Genomic DNA, 23,745 nt, shown 5'->3' with positions numbered 1-23,745 from the left:
TATGAACATTGACTTACCCCCTGCTGCGTCCTGTGAGCCGAGTTCCAGCCTTGTTTTGGCATTGACAAAGGTAGTCCGGCTAGTTGGCTGGGGCTTAAAAAATAAAGCGTCTTGCTTCTCAAAACAATATGCGTTCAAAAGAGCAATGCATTTGCATCACAAAATCATTCATCCAGAAAAAGTCAGACCTCACAATCGATTGGTGCTATTTTCTCTCTACCTTCGTATCACTACGGGCTGTGTAAACTGTGCAGACCGAAGTGCCGACTGAAGTGCAGACCGAGCAGTCCCCTGCTTCCGAGCAGTAAACACCGTAACAGGTGCAGCTGTCGGCAGGTGGCTGGACGCATTGATATAAAGGGAGGCAAAAATAGCGCCAAGCGATTGTGAGGTCTGACTTTTTCTGGATGATCAATTTTGTGATGCAAATGCATTACTCCTTTGAACACATATTGTTTTGAGAAGCATTGTTTTTTTTTAAGCCCCAGCCAACTAGCTGGACTACCTTCGTCAATGCCAAAACAAGGCTGGGACTCGGCTCACAGGACGCAGCAGGGGGTAAGTCAAATTTAATAAATTATATTGCTAATATGGGATGTCATTCAGCTTCATGTCAAAAGAGGCGAACTATCCCTTTCAGTAAAAATCTTGACAGTAAAACTACATTTTATAGACACTTTTTGTAGGCTGGCAAAGCTAAACTGCACATGTTGTTCTTTGAGTGACGAGAGTATGACCATGAGAAATAAACAAAACCTCAGATAATGTGTTCTGTGTCAATGAATTCAGTCAATGAAAAGGCTGCAAACACGTTGACAAACAAAATGTTGGGGGGCAAACTGCTGGTTGCGCCCGTTATATAATGCACACAGCACATTCAGGTAGCTGAGGTAGGTTCTGCAACAAGCCTCAATATATAAGGCAAGATCCTCAGTGCAGCGTATTCTTAAACGTAACATTTCTTACTCTTTGCTGTGATCCACCTGTAAACTCTTTATCACAGTGTTTGACACGTGTCCCACAGAAACACTCCCATTTCATGTTCTTTTGAGGACACGTGTAACCTGAAGCAAATCCATGAAAACAATACTGACATGACAACATTTAGCTATCTTACAATGTATGGTAAACCCAAAATCAAGTTTAATAAAAGAAAACAGAATATACAGCACAACTACATCATACGTCTTTTTTACAAAATTTCTCTATTCATGAAAAACACAAACACAGAAATAAGCACACTTTGCTTATAAAATTATTGTTTCAGATAGTATACCTCTGCTCAAATCCTGTACAAATATATGTGCTATTAAAAATGTCCACGGTGTGTGTAACTCCATACATGTGAGTGAGAGGAGAGGAGGATATAATGTTGCTCACAAGTGAGTCTCTCTGTCAGGATTGCAGTCTGAGGTCAGCATAAGCTGCTCACAGTGTATGGAGCAGTTCTCCTCTTTTCTCAGTGACTCCAACTCAGCATTCCCATTGGTCAGAGCCTTTTCCTCCTCCCTCTGAATGTGTCTTCTGAGTAGAGCAAAGCCCCAAATGCAAAGGAGGAAAGAGACTGTCCTCAAGCCCAGTGTAAGGCCCAGGTACACTGTCCTGTAAAACATACAGAAGCAATGGTGTTAGAGTACGATGCGCAGAGAGTAAGATGCTTTGAAGTCTTTCAGGCCTGACCGTGTCCGGCTACAAATGCCTGACGGTGCGTTCCACTGTTTTGGACTCCCTTTCAAAAGGACTGAAATAGATTTATCTTTTAATGCATATAAATTAAACTACTACAAAGAAAACACTGAAGACTGAAGGTATAGTGTGCAAAAAAATGACACCTTGTACACATGTTCCTCACACCCTTTGTGATATGCTCCGGATATAGAAAAGATTGATTGTTGGACTTGCTGAGACAAAAAGCATTCAGCCTTTCTATGTAATGCTTCTCATATATTCCGAGTTGGTGGTCTGTGGGAGTTTGTGGGACGAATTAACCACTTTAGAAATACCTTAATAAAATGACCAAGGAGCAGTTACAGAAAACCATACTACCTGAGGAAACTGAATGCCATTCTTCAAAAGTGGCAGCCCATACTGCCTTTTAAATGGCACCACCGTGATGCCACACAACCACAAAGATCACAGAATAGAAACACTTCCTCACCAATTTTCATCACTTATTAATTATGGAATCAAAACCTGTCTAGATTACCTGTAAACTGACGTGTTATATATTCTGCAAGCACCTCTTCCCCCACATGTCTTGTAACCCCATTTGAGGCAGGTTGTATCAATTGCGGCTCCAAAGTATATCGGGGCAGGTATCCCTGCTGTTGTGGAACATAAGGTAAACTTGTTAGTTCACACAAAGAGCAAAGTCAGGTTTGCTTTAAGCGTGAAATATCCATTACCTGAAAATAAGTGGGGTTTCCTCAAAAGGACTAAACATTTAAAAACCTTCTGATGATTATGACACAAACTGAAACATAATTGTTGCCTGGGATGAATGTACTAGCACAAATAATATTCAAGTAACTGTGCTCCCTGCATAGTATGCTGAATGTCTGTGTTCAGAGAAATCTGTATGTCTGTTATTCACGTTAAGTGTAATGTACAGAGGTGGTTCTCACCCAGGGTACGAGTAGCCAGTGTGTATATTCCAAGAGCTAGGGACTTCAACTCAGGCTTAATGCACCTGTAAAAATAAGACTGGGACTCTTTCAAACTGGCATAATGAAGGCAATGACATTATTCATATGATCTATTTTTTTTCAGAGAGAGCAATAACAGAATATAACAGACATTGATAAGCTGTTATCAGGTGGAAAAGTATTTAAAAAATCTTTTCAGTTCTGGGTTTTACTTATATATGACCCCAGTATTCCACATTAGAGTCTACATTGGGGCCATTGACGGACCTGACAAGCAGCATGAAGCCAGGTGTTCCCCCAAGAGAGATGATGAAGGAACTAAGGACAGACAGAGCCAAGAAGTAAGGGAAGACCTTGTCACAGTTGTCTCTGTGTGAACACTGGCCTGGAGTGGCTGTCAGGTTGGCTGGTTGGCTATTACCCCCTGCTATACACCTGCAATTGTCAAACACCTGAAAGAAAACAAAACATGACAGTGATAGTTGGGCTCCAGCACAGCAGGAAACATTTTTCCTGTAAATGTCACATGCTAATTACATGTCTAAATGTCATCACACTTTGTTTGTTAGCTTTCAGTAATACAAGGCAATACAGAAGTAACGCAAAGGCAGTGGCATGTGTCTGACCATGTTCCGTCCAAAGCCAGTGGATGAGGTGCATCCAGCTAAACAAGGGGACACATAGGTGATCCCATTATCTCCACACACTGGATCCCACTCTCTCTTTGAGCACACGCAACCCAAATTACAGTCAGCGAAGAGAGAGCGCTCCTGGTAAGACAAACCTTCCACTCTGCATGTGACAACAAAAAAAATACATACTGTATATTATTGACAGGCAACATGAAAAATTGATTCATTGTGAAAAAAAGCAATTTATGTGCATAGGATATTTGATAGACAGAAGAAGACAAAATGGAAAGCTTTGGAGATGCCTGAGTCGTACTTTAATTGAAAAAATTACATTAAAGCAGAACATGGTAACCTTGAGAAGAAGATGGGTTGCATTTGAAGATTTGGGCAAGAACAGCTTTTAATACTTTCCAACTCCCTCTCTGCTGTGCTTAGGAAATGGAACACCTGACTGTTAAAGCAGTTTAGCACTTGCTATGTGGACAGGGGCCCTCAAAAGCTCATTGCTCTCACTGGTTGCTTTCACTCACTCAATAGGAGGAGCCACAGGAACTGGAATTTGACTGGAATTTATCATTGCATCAGTGTCAGGGCCTAATGAGTCTTGACAATTGTTTTCATTGTAGTCACCAAGTTCTGATTTAATTCAAAGCATGTGCACCCTTTATTAGTTGTTAACATACCCACTGTATGGAACTGTGATGCCTGCCACCTTGGCGTTCTCACAGCCCATGGCTAAGAAAAGGAGTGACAGGAAGTAACCCAGCAGGGAGGTCCAAAATGCAAATTTAGCTGCTCCCATGACACCCAGCTTGTACTTTTTCATGACAACCCCTCCAGAGAACATCCCAAAGGCCACAGCTGGGATGTTAATCATGCCTAGCCAAAACAAAGAATACAACTCATTCTTTAAGTGATAGAGAATCAGAAAACAACTTAAATAAGCCCCATACTGTAGGAGGCAGCATCACACCCCAAAAGGGATCAAAGTCAGAGCACTCATTCATATCAAAGTAATCTCATTCATATTTAATTTATAGAGAAGTGAAGCCATGTTGCAAAAGATTAAAATGACTTCTGATGGTTCAGAGGATGTGGGGTATGTTTCTCATTATCCAATACCCTGTTTACTGACTTAGTAGCTTGATGAAGAGATCATTGTTGTTGTTCTGTTTCCAGATGCACAAAGTTGATTGTTGAAAGGGCCTCATTAATGTAGGATTAGTGGAGGATTTTTAATAAAGACCTATCAGTTCATATGGTCAAAGAACAGTGCTTGATTTTGGTATCATTCTGAATCTGCAACTTTTAATTAAGAGGGACTATCAAATATCCATACATATATATGTGTGTGTGTGTGTATAAACATATGAAACTCTTATGATGACCATCTGTCTCACATCACTTTCAGCAAAGAAACAAAGGCTCATTTAGAAAGACACAATCATACATTCACACAAATTCTAAATTATCCAAACCGTATGCTTACCCATGAGAAAATTTGCTTTTGATGCTGACTGGCCGTAGTGTTGCTCGATGTATTTTGGTTTGTAGGTGACCATACCAATGAGAGAGTTAAACTGAATGATCGTCACACACAGGTAGATGATATACACAGGATTTCCGAGGAGACTCTTCATTGTAGGCAGAAATTCTGTGTGGGGAAGTTAAAATGAATGAGTATCACTTCTATAAGTGCAGCTATACATTTTTTGGGTACATCTTCACGCCATTTAACAAAGAGAGGAGAAACAACAGGAAATATGGAAGAAAGATGAAGCAAATACTCCCAGTTGGACCATGAACCTTTTTTTCAAGCAACAATTTTCAAAAAAGTTTGGACAGGGGCATGTTTACCTCTGTGTTGAATCGCCTCCTCTTCTAACAGCACTCTGTGAGTGTTTCAGATCTCTGGAGACCAGTTTTTGATGATATCCCATTCTTTCTTGCCTATTCTGCTCCACAGTCCAGGGCCTGCTCTGTTCTATTTTCTATTTCATAATCTAACAAATGTTTTCAATGAATGGCAGATCTGGACCGCAAGGAGGTCAGCTGAGCACCCGGACACTTTTACTACAGAGCAATGTCGTAATGAATGCTGAATGTGGTTTTCTCATTGTCTTGAAATAAGCAAGATCTTCCCTTCAGGCTGGATGGCAGCCAGATTAGCAAGTTACCCCTGCCATGTGCACTAATGCAATCATATGTCTTTCAAACTGTGCACTGATAAGAGGCTGGATGATCTCTCTTTTCTTTAGCGCTGAGGACCAAAAGTGTCCATGATTTCTTAAAAAATCTCGAGTTATCAGATTGTGGGACAGTTTTCTTCACTTCAGACCTTCTTAAAAATGTTGGGACCAGAAGAAGGCAGTAACATTTCAGGACTTTTTAAAAAAATGTTTTAGATTTGTGTGGCTACAACCCTGAATAGATTGAAGCATATTAAGTATTAAGCAACATTTTTTTATTAAGTGACAAACTGTGCTTAATGACAATGGTTTTCAGAGGTGTTCCTGAGTCCATGCGGTGACTTCCACCCAAAAATGATGTCTGTTTTTAATTCAGACTTGTCTCTAGGAGACAGAGATTACAAGTAGCTTTTAATGACATTATGTAACAACTACAGAATTATTCTTAATTTCTCAATCAGGATATGCATTTTGATCAAATTTAGAGAGAGAGCAAAGGCTTTATTTAAAAACAGTTGATGTATTTTGTCTTTCTTTGATATTGTCTTGGTGCAATTTTAAATATGTGCTTTGAATGATATGTAAGTCATTCCATTCCATTTCTACTTACATTGTGTACAGTGGGCCAATTGCTTTTGAAACAGGGTACCCTAATACCCTAAGATGTTTTTTTTATGGCTTTAAAAACAGTCTAAGGAACTTCTTGAAATTCAACTTGCAAGAAACAATCAGAATCCTTGAACATTTTACAACATAACATATCGTGACCCCATCTTACCGCTGGCCATTAGATGTAAATTAGCAGGCTCCTCCTGTCTGATCTTGTGGTTCATGGTTGGGGAATCTTTGATGAACCTGGTCTGCTCTGGAGTGCAGCTGTGATCATGATTATCCACAGGCATCGGGAGCGATTTAGGCAGGAACCAGAAAGGAATTGCAGACATGAGGGTGATAGTACCAGCAATGAGGTAGCCTAACCACCATGCCCCCACCCAACGGGCATCAGCAGGGGTAATGGTGACTGTCTCTGTGAAGAGATAAGCACATATTTAGTACCATACAAAGATTACTATAGCTGACTATCGTCACATGGTCTGGTCATGTATTGATGATAGTCATACGATCATTTAGTTTTTTCGGGTATAGTACGTTCAATATATTTATGCCTAAAACTGATGATGGTTCAAAAATGCTTTATATACACTGTGGATGTTAGATGACATTTTATAACAGAAGGTCAGATCGCCTCATTTCACAAACAGAAAACGTTAACTAAAGCTTCAGAGAGTTTGTTTCACACAGAGATCGTACTGTACTTATCATTTGATCTGTCCTAATTCTTTACCTCCATGCACTTTTGTCTTTTATGCAACAGTCATGTACGGCTTATCATTTTTCCACACAGGAGTGACTCTGCCTCTGAAGCTACAACAATTGATGATCCCAAATATAATTTACAGAATCCTGCGTTGCTATGTTAATGATGAGTCACAGATCATCAGGTGGATGACAGTTTACCCACCCATGTCCACATAGCCAATGTCGACGTAGATCCTGGCACACAGCGACCCCAGTAGGTACCCAAACACAGGACCAATAATTGCTATGGTTTGAACACAGCCTGTGATACACAGCAAAGAAGGGCCCATTTATTTAGTTCCATTCAACACCTCATACAACCTTGTGTTTCATGCTGGGGCTCAATTTTGCAATAGACTTCTTGTATGTACTACAGTAAAGTATCTTTTAATATTTCTTTTTTTTCTGTATTAAACTTAACTAATACATGAACTATTTTCATTTATATTCCTAGAGATCCACGCTCTTTTTGTGTGGACCAGTGGCAAGAACAGTTAAGTTACTATAAAGATTCCATCTTTTGTGCATGCTGAGAAGAGGACATTATTTATCAGCTTGAACCAGAACTGATGACTAATCACATGATCATTAAACTTCCCCTTCATATTTGTTATTTTAAATATGTGGCACAAAATGTACACTTAAATTATTCTATAACCAGTAGACATTGCCTTGGTAACAGTTGGAGATAACAAATCAACAGCAGAGAGGACAAAATCCTTCTAGGCTATCTGGATATAAAAAACTACTTTCATTCTGATATACCGCTGCAAGGAACCTTCATATTTGCTCCTACAGATCAAAGCTGCAAACAGTGAGTTAGTTGCCTTACCAATATAGAGAGCTGCATTCTCAGATTGTGCATAATCATCAATATAGGAGATTCCCAAAGGCTGCACAGGAGTCTCTCCAATCCCACGCAGGACATTTCCCAGTAACACGTAGATCCACATTGAAACACTGGACTCCTGCTCACAGCCTGCCGTTTAAAAGAAAAGAAGAAGCATGAGATGATGGTTGACAATACAAACTACAAATAAAACAGAGAACATTTACAAATAATAGTTTTGGGCCCATTTGTTTTGACACTGTGTCACATGTGAACAACTCAAGAGATGTCATTGAAGGGAAATTTAACTCATAGATCAAATTTTAGTTTTTTGTTGGCTTGAGTTTTGCCTCATCTCAAATATAATGGGACTGAAAATGAAAATCTTAAACGTAATGTCCCTCTTTAAGAAGAACCAACTATCAAAAAGTATTACTGAGCCAGAGGAAGTATGCTTACTGCTCATTGGACGACGCTTGTGACAAGACATAAACGATAACTCCTTGCTTGCCATGTGACTTTAGATGATGCTGATAGACGATACTGCACTGACAGTTGACAAGGTTGACAGGCTGACAACACACCTGACAGGCTTAGTTTGGATTGAGCTCTGGTTCGATTGCTCTTTGACATTCATTTGAACAAATGTCAATCCCGCCATGTGAACCTTGGTGTACACACATCAAGGTGACTGAGACTGAGACCCACCAGTTGGTCTAAAAAAAACTTGGTGCCATTTTGACTCTGATCCATTTCAGAAGTTCTCTTCTTTTACAAAGTTCTCCACTTTTGCTGACAAATATATCATCTCATACGGTATACTAAAAATTCGAGGAGTGCATTCAGCGCCACACACAACATTGCTTCAGAGATTTGGAAGTTAAGTCAACAAAATATATGCCAGAAGATATCCAAGCAAGGATAACTTATGTCTTTTATCAAGTGCATTTTGGTTTGACATAAAAGACGCAAAGGGAATCAGGATTAAATTTCTGCTTTGGTCCACACCCTTGAGGTTTTGGCTGTCCAACGATGTCTCAATGCCTTACGATGTAAAATACATGTGTTAAGGACAGTAGTCAGGAAAAGTAGAACCATTTGACCATATTTACCATAAATGAAAAGAGATATAAGTAATGTGTTTTTTGACGAAATGCCGAAGAAGGATTCTGTGCATGATCTTACCTCTAGAGGGCAGTAAAGAGGGTCTATCACCTGCCCATGGTGACTCAGGTGAGCTTGCTGGACATGGAGAGAGGTTATTGGTTGAATTCACTGAAGATCTAATTGTTGTTTCGATCTTATAGCTGCATACAAAATACCAATGTGACTGTTAAACAAGGGAAGGAAGAAAGCATCAGGTGCTGTTAGACATTTACAATGAGAAGCAACACATATACTCTACTTTTCAAGGTCCACAAAGCAAAGGCATCACATGGATACAATTTTTATGATCAAAGAAATATGTGGATGCCATTGGTAATAGAAAGTTTCATTCAGGCAGTTTACCCACCGGCCAATGAAAAAATGAGGCATGGCGATCAGGAAGGTTCCTAAAGACATCAAGACACATCCGATTGCTATGATCTTGGGTCGGTGGAGCTTAGCACCAAAATAACTCACAAAAGCAATCACCAGCAAATTCCCTAAAGGGTTGAGAGGTTCAGAAAAAGAGATGGAAAGCAGTCAAAGGCATTAAACATGAGACCTACTGCACAGAAAATCTCAGCTATCATGGTGTGTCAAGTACACATATACTGAATTGTAATTTTCCTCTCATTCTCATCTCAGTGACATGTTCTGTATTAAGGCAGATAATCCACAGCTTCTGACCTATATTCCTTTTACATTCACGTGTGTCATGTCCCAGCTTATTGTGTTTTTGTAAGGTGTGAGCAACAAATGTATCTCAGCCCAATAAGAGACCATGTAGGGGACTTTTACGCAAGAGTTTGGGCACCAAAGAGATTTGAACAATGAAAAATGTTATCTAAAAGCTTCATAAAGAATCTGACCCTTCCCCTTTCTTATGCAGCATCCATTGGCTTCCCTAAGCGGTTGCTTTTCAGTCTGAATATTAAGATACGGACGCCAACAAGGGAGGATAAGAATACAAAAAGAGAAAGTGTTTGAAAGTAGGTCTTCACTCAGTTTGTAATTTAACTAAGAAATATTAGTTAAGAGGAACAGATGTTCAAATGTGGAACAGGTGTTCAAAAGGCCAAGAAAACTTTCCTGAACAACTCCTCATAAAATTGCTCCAAAAGTAAATCCAAACCTCTGTTTGACCTTCAAGGTGCACTACTTAACTTTAGAGCAACACCTTCACAAATGTAACCCTCATGAAGTCATCAGAGAGAACTTTGCTAGCAAATTTTCAACAAAATTCAAAGTTAGGGGTTTGAATATACATCTCAACAAGCCTGATGCATCTTAGAAACAGTTCTTGAGAATGGATAAAACAGGAGTAGAGCATTTTTGTTGCAATAAACAAAGGTATGTTTGAGTAAAACAGGGTAAAGACTCTTATGAAAGGATAAACCTCCTGAATTGTTAGGCCTGAGGGGGGATTAATCATGTTTTGAACTTGAGTTCCTGCCAGTGGGACTTGGAGTATTTTACTGGTCGAGGGAAGAATACAGTCAATCAAATGCTTGAAAATTCTGAAGACAACATCAAACTGAAAGTGGATACCACCTACAGCAGCATAATCAGCCTAGATACATCTCAGAATCTTAAATGGACTATCTTAAGGTCCCTGCTGACTGTTTTCCATTGGCCCAAAAAGTCCCCTGATCTAAACATCTCTGAAGATCTATGGGCAGACCTCTCAAGAGCATTACATGAATTTTGACAAAAGCCTTTTGCAAAGGAAAAATAGATAGAAAAAAAGAAACAAACAAAAGGTGTTTACAGTCAAAAGCCGCTTTCGGACAGACCGTTCTAAGAAAGTAGTTATCAGAACTACCCTCCTCGAATTTCGTTCTGATAACTATCCTTCCCCAGCGGAACTGTTTCAGTCTGCATTCGCACATGAATCGGGACCTGATAGGGACTGATGCGCCGCGCGCAGCCGTCTGCTTCAGTGACGTGTTAGCCGTTAGCCGTTTAGCGCTACATTCAAACACAAAACAAAACGGTAAAAGTAAGGAGAGTAGAAAAAACACCACCAAGAAGCTAATATGGAGAGCGGGGAGGCCACTGTGTTTATGGTCTGCATGATGGTGATATTAATCATGGACAATCACATCAGGCATCTAATATCGAGGCTGGAAAAGCTCACAGAGAGAGTCAGGAGACGATACTTTTTTATTTCATGAAGGAAGAAAGGAGAGCAGAGCGCTGCAGACAAATGAGACCAGTGTAAGTTTAACTTATTAAACACCCGCCGGTTGTGTCTGTGTCGTATGAGGAAACATTTCAGCCGTGATAGCATGACATGGGGCGTAGCTACCGACCACCACACACCTCCGTTAGATTCGTTCTATAAGAACTATGAAAAGACCCGACCTCGGAGAAGGAGCTAAATAGTTAAAGGAACTAAGGGAGAAAGCCCCGAGTTCCTGTATGTCCGAACACGGGAGAAAACGGCCCCGCGGATTAAAAGGTTATTAGAACTGCCAAAGGTTCCTACAGTCCGAAAGCGGCTTATGATTCTTATTTGGGGTCTTTAAAATCTTAATGGCTGAAATAATCCTGCTCAAAATATGAAAGAATTGTGTCATCTTTAACTTAATGTCTTTTGGAAATCAGGTCTTTTCTTTCATACACTTACACAATCACTTATGTATCCACATTCACATGGTGGCAGGAAAATTAATTGGGGTGTCCAAACACTCAAAAGTTCTGCAAAAAACAAGAAACAAAGACAGAAAAGTACAAAGATGGGACAAAGAATCCCACCTATTTCAAAGCTCCCATCGATGATGCCGATCAGATAGCTGGGTATGTCAAACCGCCTCTCTAGTTGTGTAATTGTGCTCTTCATGTAGCTGCCAGATAAAGCCTTGGCAAAGTAAGCAAAGGACAAAGCTGCAAGGAACGTCTATAGATACAAAAAGAAAAAACAACAAATAGAATAGACATCAAAAGATGTGGCTCTGAAATGCTTTTTCAGCAGCAATCACTTGTCAAGTTCACTCTGATTCCTCTGGACTTAACCTCTGAGCCCCCACCCATTTTTTCTTGCTCACATTTTACCTGCAATGGTCTGTTGTCAGCTGTGCTGAGAAACAAGCATCTTACATCAAGCTTCAAAGAACAAAAGTGCCCAATGGATAAACTTTATATTCGATGTATCATTTCATATTCTATATTTTTGATCTACTGCTTGGTGAATTGCTGCCTGTGAGAAAGAACAGTTCACTGGTACATATGACCAGCTATCACTAACTTTCAGCAGTAGAGTATGAAACAATTTCCCTCGTGGGATCAATAGAGTAACTATCTATATATGGAGGGATTACGAGCTTGGTTGTTAATGGCGTGACTGGAAGAGCAGCTTCATTATGTTTGTGTTTATTGCCTTAAATCGCACACCAGAGGGCAGGGCCAGGTCAAAAACTAACTGTTCACCAAAGCCTTGATGGTCAAAATTCTTCAGCAGCTCCTTCATATTCAAGGTCTGACTCCAGTTGAGGGTAATATGGTTGGACAGCTCTGTCAGAGACTCTATGGCAACTGTTAACACTGAGCTTAGCAGTTACCATGGTAGGGATATGCAGTGGGTATGAGGAGTGTTGTTTCAACAAGGGTGAGAGGACAGCTACAGTTTTGTGCTTAAACCAAGTGATGTTTTGACCAAAGCAGGTTTTACACATTTTAGTAAGACTTTAGAAAAACTCTGCCAACTGTTTAAAAAGGTCAAAATGTGTCTGTTTAGTTTCTTTTTGCAGTCCAAATCTTACATGTTTATTTAATTCTAATTATATAGTTGCTAAAAGCAATACAATGTAACTTCTCAAAAAGCCCATTATAGAGCTCCCCCTACAGGCTTGGAGGTAATGTACGGTTACACTGTCGTAAATACAACACCCTTTCGCTTTCACGTTTCACGTTTGTTGACGAACCGGCGAGGAGTCAGAAGGTGCAAGCTATGTCGACCGAGAAGGTAAGAGTAATCAAATGTACCTGGGAGCGTGAGAGGGGTCTATTTGTGTTTGCGGTAGGTGTGCCAGAAAGCAAGTCGAAGTACTTCTGCTCAGCTCCCGGGCCACTCCCGGGCCGATTCAGCAAAGTTACATAGCGCAGTTATTCCAACTCAGACCCCCGAAGGGCATAGGAGACAGGCCAATCGTAATATTAAAACTCATTCTAGCCGCACAATTTTTTTCAAGCTGTTATTTTAAGGTAGAAATGTTACATAGTATTGCTTTAAACCACAGCGAAATGATTGGAGCAGCCACGTAGAAACGGAAATAGAATCCAGGTAAATTTATGAACTTTGGACAAAAGAGCAAAATCAATCGAGAAATAACACAAACAACGATGTACTAATTTACCCTAAGAATGACAGAACATGTGTCTGACTGAACATGTGTGTATACATGACATGGATTTGCAGCTTTAAAGTCTTTGTGAACAGGAAGCTGGCATTGTTATGGAACCAGATTTTTCTAAGGCTCCTTCTTCCTTTTGCTCAACCACCTGTGAACACTGACAGTTGGTGACAAAGGGAAGGCTAGAGAAACCAATCCTCCGAGGACACAGACACATCCACTGACAGCGTATGAAAATAACCAAAGCTCGGTAGAGACGCATGTGACATATAACATATATAAACCATAATATAACAAGTCATTTTCAACAGAAGATTGGAATCATCTCTTAGAATAAATATCATTCATACCCAACTAAAGGTAGGTCTGTCTCTGTGGATATTTTATTCAGGGAAGGAAATATGGGTATTTTTTTACTCCATACTGAATAGGAGGTGCTCACATGTACTAACATGCATCCTCACATATTATCATGCGCATCCAAATCATCTCACATAAAATGGAAGCTTGGATCACAATACACGGAGGAAGAATGACTGGTAAGTTTTTACTGGTAAGTACTTCATTACACCAGTATTTCCTCAAATAGCAGTAGCTGTTTGCTACTGTAACAAGGTTCATAATACTGTATATATTTGACTCCTGAAAAAGAAGTACACTCCACAGCGGTAGACTTTTTCAAAAGGTTCACGAGGACACTTTTGTTATAATTTTTTTAACATTATAACATTTAACATTATAAATTAATAACTATATATTAGTCGTGTCCACAAAGTAAGTACATTTTACATACATTCAAATTATTAAATCATAATAAGGGGTTTCAATTATTGAATAGTAATATGGGCATACCAAATTTAACATGAGCTCACTGACACGAGTAACCCAAAGAAATAGGGAAACTCATGATCAGACAAACCTTAAACACCATGTAAATTGGAACTGAGAGTCTCTATGGCTGTATCTTCACAATTAATAAATTTAGATCAATAAAAGCTCTTAGTGTAGATTGCATTCTGAACTGTATGTGATGTGTAAATAGACACCAAGTGATACATTCTATAGTGTGCAGCATGTGATCGCTATTCATACCGCAGAGTATAACACAACATAACACATAGTGCTTCTACTGGAACGCTGTTAGCAGTTTGGAAACCTTATGGCATCAATATGTTTTGTTTTCTTTGATTGAAATAATCTGAATGAGCATTTACTATCTTTTTAAACAAAACATGATGAGAAACAATAGCAAATGATTTCTGAGTAAAACTGATGATAGTTTCAGTAACACACTTGATTGCAAGGTCTACCACCCTATATGTCCTCTTTGCTTAATGGTAATTATGGCATTTCCTCTGCTAAGGCCATCTATATGAACTATGATCTTTTGAGATGAAAGATTTCATCTGAACATTTCCATGCTCGCTAAGACACGGCTGTGTCCAGGAGACACTGTTGCTTTCGTTGAAGTGGGTCCTGATTTAGCATATTTTCAATTGCCCTCCAGTTGGAGGAGGGGGTGGGTGATCTAGCTGTCTTCCATAATCTTGGTCTTACGTGCCATCCTGTCACAGTTGGTGATTTGAAGCTCCAAGTTTCTTAATCATGGGTCTACCCACTTTACTGTACATCTTAAGGCTCCCTAAATCAGCTACTCTTATATCAGAGTTTTCAGGACATTTATCCATTGTAAAACCTAAATATGACAGGGTGCTTAGTCTTAGTGACCTTAAAATTAATGTATTCTGAGGGCTTTTTGATTCTATATAATCTTTGAACCTCATCAAATCAGTGAAAAATGCTACACACTGCACCTCAGACCTGGTAATCTCATCTGGTTTTACCCTAAACTCACTTAAGCTACTGGATACCCCTGTCACAGACCACAAAGCTGTTGCCTCCTCATCAACCTGTTTGTACTGCATGCACTAAGAGATGCCCTCACATTTTCATTGTTAAATCTTGCAGTGCCTTTACTTCAACATCCTTAAATGATATTGAATCACAGCTCGGAAGAGAAGTGCTGTCACATTTATTAAGTGATTGTCTTTCCATCCTTGACCAACTTGCTCCATGAAAAACAGAGAAAAAAAAACTTGAGTCCTCAGAAGACTATTGAAAATTTGAATGTCAGTGGAAGGTCAACAAATCTGGAGTAATACACAATGCCCTTTAAGAATCAAATGTTAGAAAGTAGTTGAGAATGCAAGATGAACTTACTTCTCACAACTGATATCCAGTAATAAATATAATCCAATATACAGTTTAAGGTACTGTTACAAATGGATCCTGTGCTGGCCTCCCTGCACTGGCTCGAAGTTAGATTTTGTAATGATTTAAAACTGTATTGTTCACCTTAAAAGCCTAAAATGGTCACAACATAAATCTCTGATAAATAAATCACTGAGGTCTGCAGATGCCATATTCCTAGTTTGCTACAAAGGGAGATCAGGCATTTTCCTCATCTAATGGAACTTCTTTGCCCACTGTTATCAGGTACACCAGCTACTTTCAAATTTCTAGCTAAAACTTTCCTCTTTGAGAACTGAAGCTCACTTTCAAATGTGCATTGAACATACATGTTTTTATCTTAATAAAAATTTGCTTAAAGCAAAAGCAACAGGTATACATTTCTAGAAAGTTATTTTATATATAAAAAAAAGCTAAATCCACAGCTTTTGTAAGATTAACAAATTTCTATTTGATAAGTATTGCATTGCATCGATTGCACGTTACATACACTGCTTTTCACTATGGCAACAGGTTACTTAATTTAATAAAGCTATTGATCCTGAGACAATATATCAAACATTGAAGAGTTCATAAATATAAGGGCTTTGCAAGGGATTTTAAAAGATCTCCAAAGGATCCGAAATAAATCCCTAACAATTACAAATGAAAACTAGAAATGCACTCAGAGAGTGCAGACCTCCGCCAAGGAAGCTTGGTTTTATAAGCGCATTTTTTTTTTATCCACCCATATATTGTAGTGAATGGTCTGAAACGATTAATGTCGTAATCCACCACGTCCGAGAGAAAGCGATGCGTCTGCTTAAAGTTGTGCATAGATTCAGCTGGCTCGTGTTCCGATTGAAAAGGTTTACAAAGTTAAGATGCTATCTTTCAGATGCGACTTCTCAGAAACGGCAAAGACGGCTTCCATTTGTGTTTACCTTCCCCCTGCGCAGTTAGTGTAAGCTTTCCCACTGCGCACCCCCTCCTACCCCTCCCTCAACGACAACGAAACAACCAAGCCCCGCCACCTTGTGGCAGGTCGCAAAATTGCAGCACGAACAGACAAACATCCAGACCAACAGACTCGGGCGATCACATAACCTCCTTGGCGGAGGTAATAAAAATAAAAATGCAGACTGTGCTGTATCCAGCACAATTTCTTTGTGTCATTTTTTAAAATCATTGTTGCCATACGTTTCCTGTCGAGTTTGTGTTGAGAGGAAAAATTGTGGAAAATGCTGAGGAAATGAAAAACGGATTACAAAATTACACTTAAACCTACAATTATATCTTAAAACAGATGTAACTGGCCACCACCTCTGGCACTGGTGGCCAGTTACATCTCTTATCGAGAATCTATAATACCTAATATTAATATTTTCTTGTGAATTAAAAACCATACACATAAAACAACTCAAGTCTGAGACTGACAATGTGTACATGCAAAAAAAAACCTAAGGATTTTTCTTTTTAAAGGAACAAGTGAACAAGTGTTTAACTAAAAGAACCACCCAACATGCAGAAGCAAAAGACATGGACAAAAAGCTGGCAAGTCTGGAATTCCTTCCAAATATATCCCTAAGCAGCTTTGAAATTATTGCTCCTTAATCCACTAAAGAGGTGCACTCCGTTCTCACTAATATTATTGAAGCATAAACTTTGCCCAAAAAACCTTTCACTGTGAATTAATTCAAAGTAGCTGCACTCTTAACATCGCCAATAACCAAGACCACTGGTAGAATGTTACACACTCAACTTAAACTTTAAAGTGTGTCAGTCAACGAAAGTCCTGAGAGTTGTATCACATGAATATGTACCAACCACCCAGTCAAGCATAAATGATTAAAATAATTGAAGACTAAATAAAATCCATTTTAAAAAGAGTCTCAAAAATCTAATGAGAAAATGACCAGTACTCCTTGCTCTAATATGCTTGGGGCTTGTCTAGCAAAGATGTGGATTGAGAGATCTTAGAGCTGCTCGATTGGGCAAACAGAGCTGAATCCTGCACTTCCTGCCTTGGCTGCAGTGCAACCATCTCCCATAGAAACTGCCAGTGAGAGCACCCTGAATCCCTGTTTCTGCGTGTGCTTCTCCAGCTGCGCAGCAGGAGACGGGAAGGCGAGGCAGAGCGTTGTCACAACAAATTTCAGAGGAGACAAAAGAGAGAGGCAGAGTGGAGTCATGTGTGTCACCCCACACCCCGAAATTATCCGCTTGAATAGAGATGTAAATATTTGGATGAAAAAGGAGTTACTGTATTGTCTCTCTGTGTTATTTTGACCAAAAACATGCCACAGATATTTCTTTAAGACTTCAGGAAATTGTGTCAGCTTGGGAAAAATGGGCATCATTTTTCTTCTTTTAAGCTACTGCCTGTACATGTACACAAAACAAACATATATGCCAAATCCCAGTTGGTAGAGGACTACGTAGATGACTTTGACAGTCCTCAACGTGTGGGGCAGGATGTCCTTTCCAGATGATACACCTCATGCATGTTTGTATGAGCTCTCTCTGATACGCAGAACTAAATCTGCTGGCATGTGGAACCGCATTTACAGTAAAACTCCAAAGTGATTGTAAAATAAAGGTACTTCCAAGTTTGATGTTTACAGCTTTGTAAAATGAAAGCACTTTTGTAATGTCTTTAATAATGTAATGTCTCTGTAATGTCTTTAAGCTAAGCACAAAAAGAAAAGAATCCACTGTTAAATCATACTTTTAGAAAAGCAAATTAAACTGTGCTAAATTTCTTAGTAAACCACTGCACAGCAAAGCACACAACATTTTAAGACTTACAACGCTCTCCAGTCTGAATAAAAGGTTAAAAGACATGTTTTTTTTAGAACAGTACCTTTAGATTGGGATGACAGTTCTTCACTACAGAGGAGGTAGGGTTGTTGTGTACAGTCCAGCTGCCTGTGGCTGTTGTGTCAATCTTCTTCATGGCAGTCTCTTATTCTTTGCTTTCTGGAGAGTGTTCTGGTTCACACCTGCTGGAGGTTGGAGAAAAGGAAGTTGTATCACCCTTTTAAAATAAACCACTAAAATAAGCAAACTGCAAAGTGAGTTCTACATGAAGGTCGGTATAAATAAATCTGCATACTCACAACAGATACACAATGGTTCTATGTATGGTCTAGGAAGCCTGGATAAATGAGTGGGACTGCATATAAGCCTTTTTAAGCCCTAATCTTGGAAGGGCTTTATTTGATACCAGTGACATTTTTCCTATTTCCTTCAAGGTATGAGTAAGCTGTTAGCCAGTTTCTCATGGCTATCCCTAAATTGGGCCAAATTTAGCTAAGCACTTCCTTGACAAATTATACAATTACATTGACAACAAGCTGCTTCTATTCTCCAGGATGACAGACTACTCCTTTGTCTTGACATTAGGTTGTCTAACCCTTTAAATTTATTTTTTTTTATTTTTAATACAGTTAGTAAATTGACTGTTTAAGGCAGCTATTTTTTGTGTTTACTTTCGGTCTGTCAGATAAGCAAACAGCTTGTAAAATTATTAATGCAAATTCCAAATTCTTGGAAAGCTGATGGCAGGGCTAGCTGTTCCACCTTGTAATTAATCAAATCTACATCTAAATATTTTCAGATGACATTAAATTGATTATATTCTTTAGAGGACCTGAGAAACAGTTAGTGTCACAAAGAAAAATCTGTTTTAGTCACCAAGTAGCCTATTTTTGGTGGGACAATCCTCTGGGATCTCTCCTTCATGCACCAACCCCCAAATATGGCTGCAAAACTTAATTAATTAATCGGGGCAGAGTTTTGACACAGAAAGACTGTAAACCGCACTGCCCCCTGTTATTTCTTTATAGAGCCCAAATTATGCGACTATGGCTGCACTTAAAATGAAATGAGGAGCTATCTGACTCACCTTGTATTGATGACAGCCCAACACTTGCAAGCAATTCTCCTGATGGTTTCCCACATGAAAACGATGAGCGAAACATTTTGCAAGTAACAGTGAAAATACTTCATCAGATTGATTTGAAGCTTGAGTGTGGGATTTGCTCCATTACAGTCTGTTAACGGGCAACATGCCTTGTCTACAATTAAACCGCCTTCTCTCCCAGTTATTTAGAGAAGTAGACAAGAATGCCCAGTCAAGTCCATTCAGAAGGGGGTGGAGTACAGCCACTTCATAAATATGGGGCCTTTGACAGTCTAAATCTCTGTTTGATGCTGTTTGGTATTTGATGCATTTCCGTGAAATGTGTGGGGCAGCGTTCAAGACGACAATTGATAATAAACAAACAGGTCTTATTGATATCATTATGAAGAACGCAAACACCTAAAATCGCAGGCATAAATCATAACCAACCTGGATAAGGCTAAAGAAAACAAAAGTAAAAAAAAAGAACGAACACAACATCAGGTTCTAACCAAACCCGGGGAAAAAAAGTATAAACAATCTGATCTCCTTCATCATCCATCATCGGCATACTTAATAAGTCAATGCGCTTTCCAGATGTCTTACATTCTGCAAAGTCCCTGCTGTTCGTGTATTAGTGCGCACTGCACCAGCAAAGTGTCTGATGATTCACTGACACTGGTGTATTTCTATCACTTACATAATTTTCCGAAATGCATCTTCTTAAAATTTCCCCTTTTTATCCTCATCGTGTTTCACTGGCACGTGCTGCGCCCCCCCCCCCCCATTAAAAAAAAAAGAGACTAAATCTTACTCACCTGACTCGAGCTTCAAAATCTTCTGCTTTCAAAACGCCCCTAACTTCTAAAACAAGATACAGAGCTGGAAAGGAATCAAACCCTGACGCCTCACAGAAAGCCTTCCGCTGTGTGTGTGTGAGGATCAACTCTCCACGAAATCAACTCTCCCACTGCGCGTGCTCCTCAGCTGCAGAGGCTATAGGGTGGACGCTGACCACGGTGTCGCGCGGCAGAGCGCGTATAATGCCTCATAAAGCTGCAACAAACTAACCATCGGTTGTTCTCCAGCACATTAGTAGTGTTTCAGGGATGGCATAAAACGTGGTAAGACAAACGCTGTATGCAACCCCATATGAGCATTTTTTTCCAGACATGGGAACACAGAACTTCGTTCATGTTGTGAATTTACACACCTCAAGCTTTTTTAAATGAAAATAAAATGGGATATTACGCAACCTCCATAACAACTTTAGACAGGCTAATGGAGTGCATAGCTGCTCACTCACTGTGAAATTAAATAAGTAGCCTAATCTTATCACTCCCTGAACTAGTCTCTATTGAACTGATATAAAAATGGAGCAGCTTTTTCAATATCCTGTGTTTCAGACTTCTTTTACTTCTTTTATTCAAATAGTGAAGTTCATGCTCCTCAAACACTTTGCATGTGTTAAAAACAGTGTGGGAGTCCTAATAACCACTGGCTGAAACAAAAATGCTTTTCAAGAACTAAGAAAACATGGCTTGCTTGAGATGGGTGCTTGAGATGTTTTATCATTCTCAGTCAATAAGTCCAACGCTTTGCTGAATCATCTGACCACCGTCTAAAACTCTTAAAACCAGATCATATAGGCATCGAAATAGCCCCAAAAACTGATGTCACAGAGAGAAGAGTGCATTACCAGATCCTATGTTCTTTCCACCTTGCACAAATGTATGTGCTGAAGCTCTTCCATTAATCCTTCAGAAATTTGGTCAGAAAACATCAAAGGAAAGGTTTGAATTCTTTGCTGCCTCTGACTGAATAGCCATCATTGGATAAGGTCACAATTCCCCTGTCAAGCCCACTGACACAACAGGTAATCAGACTTTAATTCTCACGTTTCTCTGTTGCCATGGGGATACAGAAGATTCTCCTGGAAATGGAAAGTCCGCACCCTCCTCTATAGCTTCATTGTAACTGAAATTCAAGGATTTTTTTCATTCTGCTCTAATAGTCCATCTCTGTCACAGATTTATTTTTTATTTAGGCTATAGTTGAGTGTTGAGGTATGAAACTTCAAGCTTTTAGTGACAACTGATTTTAAATAGGGTATATGCATAGAGGTTAATGGTTCATGTTAATGGTTTAATAATAACTGTACATTGAAACAGAAATGAGCTTTAGCTGTAGGGTGGTGTGGTGGTTATGTCACCTTGCAGCAAGAGTTACCCGTTCAAATCACTGCTTTGTGTGTGGAGTGTGCATGTTCTCCTGGTGCCTGTGTGGGTTCTCTCTGGGTACTCTGGGCTTCCTTATTTATTAGGTTAATTGGTGAGTCTGCATGGTTGTTTGTCTATGTGACCTGTCCAGGACGACTGACAAAGGAGAAAGTATTCACCATCTAAACCAACTCACACCTAAAAAGTTTCAAAGGGATTCAAGCAGACGCAATACTTTGTTTATGGCACGTGCTTAATGGCACACTGCTTTGCATTAGACAGTTGTTTACACTATTACTATTTTCTCAACCAAAGAACGTCTGCGTTACTACTCGTTTTTGTCTGCATAGTTCCTTAAAGGTGGGGTCTGAGAGCTTGGAAAAACGGTTCCTGCAAGCTATATTTTTGAAAATACACAACCTTGCCTCTCCCTTCAGCCCACCCCTCGAAACCACGCCTTCAAAGCACATGAACGAGTCACGAGTCTGTGAACGCGCAGGGGGGAGGGGTGAGGGGGGCTGGCGGTTGATTGGCATGTCAGAATCCAATAGAAGTAACTCTCATCATTACTTCTATTGGTCAGACATTTCCTCTTACTACACCCTCTACAATGGACTAAAATATATATATTTTTTCCAAACATTCTATTTTTGTGGGTGCAATGGGGTCGTGAGAAGGTTTTCAGACAATATGATAAAAAATGCTCCAGAAAACATCACAGACCCCACCTTTAAGACCATCAGATGAGGTTTTGTACTACATTTTTGGAAATTTACCAAACATACCAAAGGATTGACCAACTTTGCTCCGATACGACCCCAGAACCAAATATTGAAGTACAGCAGTTAGAATCCTGGACATAACATTTTGAAATGAGAGGGTCTCCATTTAAGTCAAGAATCCCCCAAATTATGAAGGCATAGTCTCACCCATAATGGACTAAACTCTGGGTTCGTTGATAAGAATTGGCACCTTGCACTTAATCAGGAGGTTTTATCATAAAATTTAGCCTTTTTACAGGTTTTTTTTTATCATTAAAGCATATTCATTACCAAAAAAAAAAGAAAACACAACACCAACGCAAGGATACCACAGAAATTGTAATTTTGTAATTCAATGTATTCACATTACAACATCCACATGGTTCAGTTTTGTGACGTCTAATGATCTTCAAATATATTCACTGTATGATACATAATACCAATATAGGCACTTCCAGTAAGTCTGGCAATATTGAAGCTACAGTATAGTGTCTAAATTACAAAATGGTAAAAATAAATAATGTATATCTAAAAGAGTTTTTGTAGTTTTAAAATTTCTTTACTGTACAGCATATATGTATATTGTACAAAATGGAGCATCAACCTGCAAGGAAATTCATTATTTTACCCTCATAAATACTGTGTATTTGGACAAATTCTTCTGTTAGTACATGTGGTAAGTGCAAGGTACAAGTGAGAAGAAAGCAAGTCATTATTTAATCGTGTGTCAACTATATAAAAATACTCATCTCATTTTGTTTACATCATTGTAAAGCTTGTTTAGTTCCCATGGTTACAGTTATTTTACAAATGTGAATAAGCGTGACAATCAAATATAACAAAGTAAGACTTGGAAAAAAAAAACACACTACAAAACTGATATACTGTATCAGCTCAAATATAAGTATTGATTAAAAGCAAATGTGTCGGTGGGGTAAAATGCATACACTGTTCATTCTAAAAAGTGCCATCACCAACAAATCAATACTTGGACAGGATCCAAATGCCTTTAAAAATGAGTGATGTTGTGCGACGAATGCCCTACTACTTTAGCCAACGAGACAAGGCAGTATGCAGATCAAAGAGGAAGCACTAGGAGAAATATGCTATGGGACCCTCTGCGAATAATAATTCAGATGAGCATGTGCGAAGAATTGAATAACTACTTACTGCATGCCTTTGCCCTTCATTACTTCAGCATCTCTGCTTGTTAGGAAAAGTTGCATCCTCTTTCCAAACAGTACAAGATAACTTCATATAGGACAGTCACATTAGAGGAGCCACTGCAACAATTGAAAAACACACACTGTCCTTCTCTCATACATACACTGTATCCCACACTGCATATACATTCACAGTGTAGGAGTGTTTAAGATGATGCAGTTATGTAATTGTGAAATGTGAATGCTGGATTGGGAAGTAGGGATTATATCAACCAAGTGACCATATTAAGATGGCTGTGTTATGATGAATTATCTTC

The 23,745-nt window shown here is 39.2% G+C and overlaps 1 protein-coding gene across 5 annotated transcripts; it reads right to left on the bottom strand.

Moving 5' to 3' along the window:
- Positions 1 to 698: 698 nt before the first annotated feature.
- On the bottom strand, positions 699 to 20,242 carry LOC142384149 (solute carrier organic anion transporter family member 1C1-like). Of its 5 annotated transcripts, none has more exons than XM_075470147.1 (15): positions 20,104 to 20,242; positions 18,245 to 18,386; positions 11,558 to 11,699; positions 9,168 to 9,300; positions 8,840 to 8,961; positions 7,658 to 7,804; positions 6,989 to 7,087; positions 6,245 to 6,493; positions 4,767 to 4,931; positions 3,961 to 4,156; positions 3,272 to 3,437; positions 2,913 to 3,097; positions 2,625 to 2,689; positions 2,207 to 2,324; positions 699 to 1,602 (listed from the first exon to the last, which is right to left on the bottom strand). In XM_075470147.1, exons 2-15 carry the CDS (start codon positions 18,335 to 18,337, stop codon positions 1,377 to 1,379), a joined length of 2,106 nt encoding a protein of 701 aa, XP_075326262.1. In that variant the 5' UTR covers positions 18,338 to 18,386; positions 20,104 to 20,242; the 3' UTR covers positions 699 to 1,376. The 5 variants fall into 5 exon arrangements, with proteins under 5 accessions (XP_075326262.1, XP_075326263.1, XP_075326261.1 ...); XM_075470148.1 differs by lacking the exon at positions 20,104 to 20,242 and adding an exon at positions 19,289 to 20,014; XM_075470146.1 differs by having other exon boundaries at positions 700 to 1,602; positions 18,245 to 18,383.
- Positions 20,243 to 23,745: the final 3,503 nt, after the last annotated feature.

The sequence above is a fragment of the Odontesthes bonariensis genome, chromosome 7 (genome assembly GCF_027942865.1).
Source record: "Odontesthes bonariensis isolate fOdoBon6 chromosome 7, fOdoBon6.hap1, whole genome shotgun sequence".
NCBI classification, from domain to species: domain Eukaryota; kingdom Metazoa; phylum Chordata; class Actinopteri; order Atheriniformes; family Atherinopsidae; genus Odontesthes; species Odontesthes bonariensis.
Note: the sequence above shows the minus strand (reverse complement) of the source record. Positions and strands in the feature narration are given on the sequence as shown.

Excerpts from the sequence above, each read along its gene's own strand:
- LOC142384149 (XM_075470147.1), bottom strand. The coding sequence starts at position 18,337 with ATGAAGAAGATTGACACAACAGCCACAGGCAGCTGGACTGTACACAAC. Across the intron at positions 6,494-6,988 it reads CATTGGCTATGTGGACATGG|AGACAGTCACCATTACCCCT; the intron begins GTGGGTAAACTG and ends ATCTCTTCACAG. Across the intron at positions 3,438-3,960 it reads ATCACAGTTCCATACAGTGG|AGTGGAAGGTTTGTCTTACC; the intron begins GTATGTTAACAA and ends TGTCACATGCAG.